The sequence below is a fragment of the Nannobrachium achirus genome, assembly GCF_963921795.1.
Source record: "Nannobrachium achirus genome assembly, chromosome: 1".
Classification (NCBI taxonomy): Eukaryota; Metazoa; Chordata; class Actinopteri; order Myctophiformes; family Myctophidae; genus Nannobrachium; species Nannobrachium achirus.
In genome coordinates this window covers 68,298,096-68,304,095 of record NC_137810.1, presented here as the reverse complement: position 1 = coordinate 68,304,095, position 6,000 = coordinate 68,298,096, and the positions used below count along the sequence as shown (strand labels likewise).

Here is a 6,000-nt window from a genome sequence, read left to right as displayed (position 1 = left end):
TTATTCTTCTCTTTTTTTCACAGCCGCCCCCATATTTACTTAAGAAAATATATATTAAATTCTAAGAACGTTTCGAGTACCAGTTTGATACAAGAGCGAATAAGCGCTACACTTCTGGAATCCTGTGCGTCGACTTAAAGTCGGATCCAGGCCTAATAACTTTATCTAGCCGCCCCGTTGCCACCTCCTTGTTACATTTTCTTTTCTTAGACACATTGTACCTCATCCACCCTTTCTTCTCTCTCCTTTTGGTATCTTTATCCTCCTCCTCCTTTTTTTGTCTTTCTTAGTCTTGTGTATCCTTCTCTTTTGGCTACTGTCTATGACGGTAGTCCCATATTACATGATGGACTGGACTATCTCCATATATAGTGTTATCCACATTTCGTGTAGCCGCCCCGTACAGGAAGTGATGTCACAACTCGCTGACATCACACTGACATCACTCCCGTACAGAAGGAAGGTTACAGAAGGAAGGAAGGAAGGTCACTCAAGCGACACGGTTTTTCAGAGTATATGCGACCTTCGGTCGCAATAATAAACCAGTGGATTACAGATGGCAAGGATCCTTGATCAGAATTTTATTTCATTTGTGACCCTGCAAACCAAATACCAAATCTACTGACTTAAATTAGGAAATGGAGAGGGGGCAACACCACATCTATCCCAGCCTATCTCCTGTTTCTTTAGCGTGAGGCAGCTTCAGGTTAAAATTGACATGACGTTATGTTGCAGGGACTTACCCCCAATCCAATCCTTGACAATTGAAAACAATGCTCTCGAAAAATCTACAAGGATGGCCAGCAATGGACATTGGTTGCTAATGTTATGAAACCTTCACATGTTGATTTAAATCCTTTTTACCATGAAAATACCACACACAAAAAGGCCAGGATCTGACCCAATTTGACAACTAAGCAATCTTTATCTCTGACTGGATTTAGTTTAACATATTACTAACAAGGGGATATGCATTCAAATCAATCTAAAGAACATGTATTATCTTTGAATTTCTTCTTCTATGTCTTGGTGGCACCGCGACCCATGATGGATTTCTTAGTATTTCTCTCGGGTTTCAAAAGCATTATATAACACTTTGGTCCAAACAGCGCCAACAAAAGGCCAAAACTAGACGCTAAAATAGCAAACACCTCCACTACATCTGCATATTTGCCTGGAGAGCTGACATATGCAGGGACGAAGGCTATCCACACGGCACAGAAGATCAACATGCTGAACGTGATCAACTTGGCTTCGTTGAAGTTGTCTGGAAGATTCCTTGCCAAGAATGCTAGAATGAAGCTCAGAAGTGCTAGTAAACCAATATAACCCAGTAACACTGCAAAACCAACTGTTGATCCCACATCACACTCATAGACTATCTTATCACTGTGGTATTGTGTGTTTTTATGAGGAGTTGGAGAGGCTGACACAAGCCAAACTAGGCAGATTATTACTTGGATGGAAGTAAGAGCCAGAACTGTTCCTCTCTGCTGCACAGCACCAAACCACTTCCTAATGTCTGCTCCTCCAGGCTTGGAGGTCTTGAACACGGCCAACACCACCATAGTCTTTACCAGGATACAGGAGGCACACAGAACAAAACTAATCCCAAACACTGCATGTCTCAGCTGACAGGTCCACAGTCTGGGACGACCAATGAACAGAAGAGAACACAAGAAACACAGTTTCAGTGACAACAAAAGTTGGAAGCTGAGTTCTGAGTTGTTGGCTCGCACCATGGGCGTGTCTCTGTGATAGATGAAGATTCCCAGGACGACGGCACAGATAAGTGTGCCCAGCAATGAGATGGTTGTCAAGGAGATACCCAGGGCCTCGTGGTAGGAGAGGAACTCCACACTCTTAGGGATACAGTGGTCACGCTGGGGACTGGACCAGAAGTCCTCTGGACAACTGGTGCACTCTGTAGCGTCTAACAAAGGAGAGACGATTAAAGACACAAACAAGTATAGTATATGCTTAAGATAAGCCCCCATGTGTATAATATAATATAAACCTACCAGTGTCATTGCTGATCTCTCCTTCAGAACAAGCAATGCAGTCAAAGCAGCAGACAGGTTCTCCTTTCCTTCTGGCCAGACGGGTTCCAGGGGAACAGCTCTCACTGCACACAGACCGAGGAGGCTACAGAGGAAAGTAACAATGATCATTTCCAAAGTCCAAACTTAATTACATTCACATCATGAGCTCAACGTTTGGTATTTTAACCAGCCCAAAGAGACCTTTTTGGTTTCAAAGTTCCAGAAGATTCTGTCTTCATCAAGGATGAGTTCTTTATCTCCGGAGGCTGACTTCTTGACCACACCAACATTCTGAACCTTTGTGCTTCCATCAGGGAGCCACGCCCAGTTCATGATATCCAAGATTGGTAGAGGATCACCATTCTCATCAAATGAAAAATGATCATCAAATGATGTGGTGAAGTTTACCTTTTCCAGGTAATGCACAAGCTAGAAAGTGTGATGAGCAGAATCAGGCAGAACATGAGACATTAAAAACCTACTGTGTGTTGACAGGAACTGTTATATTATCTACCCCCTTGTATAAGATAATAAGAGAACCTATAACTACCGTCTGCCCACTATACCGACTACCATCAAAAGTCAGCCTCTTCAACATAGGACCAGAGATGAAAGATCCTACTATGTCCATTTATCTTGTTTCCACCAATATCAACATTTTTTTTTTAAATCCATGTTAAGTGTGAATTAATGCCACACCTGCCATGGCTGTATCGTCTTCAAATTGCCACAGCTGTGCCCAGTGAAAGGCCCTCTTCCTGGCAAACACTGCAACATGTCATGGAGGGCATGGGCCAAAGCATACACAGCCTTGTACACATTGTACTCTGACCTGAGTTCAGACACATCCAAAAGTTTAGTTTGTGCTGTTCCCAGGTCCTCTTGTCCAGTACACACCCTTCCACCAGCATCCACCCACTCTGATGGAAAGGGTGTAAATTTACACCGAAATGTGTGCTCCCAAAACTGCCTCACCTGCAAGTCACAACAATGATAATTTGAGAATATATACAAAATTAGCCTGCAAATTCAGTCCTATATTGCGCTGATCAGAGCAATGCCAGCGAGTTGGGGATTGGAGCATTGGTGTGCCTGTAGCCCCGGAGGGGACCCGACACATGGTGACTGTTGTCATGGCAGACCCCTGAAAAGATTTTGAGGCACGTATAGTGCTAATTGGAGCAACTATGCACTTGCAGCACCAAGGCCCACTGTCATACCTGTGTAACCTTGCATTTGGCAGGTAGTGGGCAAAGAAATGATCAGAGTGGGGAACAAATTGCAATTTCACCAACTTCCGGTGGTCGGATTGACTTCTGGTCTTTACCGTTGGATTCCTTGTACACAGACCACTTGACTGGGTTGCCATTGAATTCCACACCCACGTGTGTGTGGGTGAGGTTTCAAGGCAATCTGACAACCCGGAAGTAGGTGGTCATTAGTGGCCAAGGCACGAAGTGCCCGAAGGCGACTTATTGGTATTGGACTTCAGCACTATTATTATTCTTCCGCCACTTTTTCTCTAGCGGCTAGACCGTGCAGTCGCTTTTTACGAAACTCGGCAGTATGGCAGAGGACTATTAGACAAGGCAGAATTTCTGAAAATGTGCTTGTATAAAGTCCCGAAGGCATTTTGCGAATATTTATTATATACAACTGTTCTAGGGGTATTAAGGGATGCTGAATCCAAATTTGCTGTATATAATGCTTAAAAATGTTCCTAAATGGCTCAAAATTGAGAAATCCAACATGGCCACCACTGCCAAGGCTGAAATCTATTTAAGTGCAAATCTTTTTGACTAAACAATGTAGAAACTTGAACTAAATGTGTTTTTCTAGGTTAGCCTACATGGGGAATTTGAAATTCTATCCTGATTTTAGATCAGACGTGTATAGCAGAAAAGGTTCGTTATTTATGCATAATTCGTCAAACAGAAACAAAAGCAGGATGAACCATGGTTTTATTCATCAAAACTCTTTTGATTTAGATTTTGCTATCATCCATCCATCCATCCATCCATCCATCCATCCATCCATCTTCAACCGCTTATCCGGAATCGGGTTGCGGGGGTAACAGTTTCAACTGAGACTTCCAGATTTCCTTATCCTGAGCAACTTCCTCCACTCCCTCTGGGAGTATACCAAGGCATTCCCAGGCCAGTTTGGAGATATAATCCTTCCTTCTGGGCGCTCGGGGGGCATCTATGAACATTGCAAATTATATATAGTCATCAATATTTCGAGCAGATGTAATAGGTATCTTGCAGCTGCATGCATCCAATTCCACTTTTCCTGAATAGAATAGAATGGATTATAATATAATATAATAGTATTTTACCATATCAATAAAAGTAAATGTACATGGGAATACTTCTTACTGTAATCCTTACTGTGGTAGCTTATTCAGTCTTCCTCAGTGTTCCGGCAAGTGTTGAGTTTTTTGCAGTTGCATGCTTCCATACATGCCATATGACTCTTTCTGGATAGAATAGAAGAGAAGAGAAGGGGATACAATGTTTATAGCCAGCACAAGTACATCAGGGTAGGGTTCATCAATCTGTCAACATCTAAGAGTCTAGAGTATGCAGTCTAGTAAGCTGATATTCTCTAAAATTAACAAATCCCATTAGTACAATCTATTATACATACATACCTGCAGCTGCAGCGTTGGCTGAGGCACTCATTTGTACACCCACATGAAGTGAACTCCCTGCAGGCTTTGGGCATAGGTGGCAGAGAGAGTAGCCGTGGCACTAACTGGCCTTCCTTGATTATCCATCCCATTTCCTCCACTGGAGGAAGATCGGGGTGTGGCAGGTGAGCTTGATTCCATATAGCTGCTTGATGGTGTGCACGCATGATATGGCACCTCACAGCATCTGTGGTTGGTGGCAGAGTCTCTTGGGGACGACCTTTGCAGAATAACTTCGCTCGTGCTTTGTTGCATGAATCAACATCAGGCACACCATAGATCTTACAAATGAATCTTTCTGATGATGTCACGATATCTTCTGTGAAAGGGCCCTTCCCAAGGCCAGCAAGATCAGTGTGATATCTTCTTTCCGTGGCCGCTGAACTGAGACACACTGTCACATCCAGTAAGGGCATGGAAGGCAAGGAGTGTGTCCAGTTGATTTTTTGACATGGGGACTGCTTCCGCGTCCGAATGCGGCTCAAAGAAGGGACTACGTTATTATCCACGTTGTCAAAGATAAAAGCACAAAAAAAAAGAAATTTCCCAGTCGTCTCCTTAGCTCAGTCGGTAGAGCATGATGACAGCTAAAATTGAGACCGGGGGTTCGATTCCCCGTGACTGGAAAATATTCCAGTAAACACATGTTGGCGCATGTGTACTAAGACTCTCCATTCTCCTTCCGTTCTCGTCTGACCGTAGACGCTGTAAACGTTCCAAAGTGTCGCACGGGTGAAGCAGAAAGCAAGTTGGGAAGGGAGGGTGACACAGAGGGGGTCAGAATGGGCTGGTGTAACAGCTTCCTCGTGGTCAGCACTCAGGGAGGAGACTTTAAGATCCGGATCTGTTGACTTGACAGTCGTCGCTTCGGCAAACCCCATACTACCACCACAGGTTCACTTTCCAGACTGTGTTCTATCAGATGGTTTGAGAGTAATCGAGCAAAATCTGCCTTGTTCTCCTCCAGTGCCATGAAGCTTGACCAGTCTGCTGGAATTGGAACGGACTCATTGGCTATTTCACGGCGTACTGGTCTGTGTCGCTGTTTGCGCTTTTGTCCTTGTGCCTGTTTTTATGGATTCTTTATGGTACCTGTCGAAGACCACGTTAGCCCTCTGGTACTTCTCTCCCATCTTCAACACTGTGTCAGTGAAGTTGTTGGCATAGTCACCGAATGTTGCACTGTCAGGTGGCTTTCCAAGGGCCATTACCAGAGCTTGGCCATCAATGACTAGGCAACTGGGTCCCTGAGGGGTAATATCTGCA

General features: G+C 44.1%; 1 protein-coding gene across 1 annotated transcript in view; it reads right to left on the bottom strand.

The window, feature by feature from the left end:
• Window positions 1–1,019: 1,019 nt before the first annotated feature.
• Window positions 1,020–6,000, bottom strand: part of LOC308289569 (extracellular calcium-sensing receptor-like) — a gene marked incomplete at both ends in the record, with an annotated part of 30,250 nt that continues 25,269 nt past the window's right edge. The window contains 4 exons of the mRNA XM_080731301.1: window positions 1,020–1,933; window positions 2,022–2,145; window positions 2,244–2,471; window positions 2,742–3,017. Coding sequence (XP_080587427.1) covers window positions 1,020–1,933; window positions 2,022–2,145; window positions 2,244–2,471; window positions 2,742–3,017 — 1,542 coding nt within the window. The remainder of the gene's footprint in view (window positions 1,934–2,021; window positions 2,146–2,243; window positions 2,472–2,741; window positions 3,018–6,000) is intronic.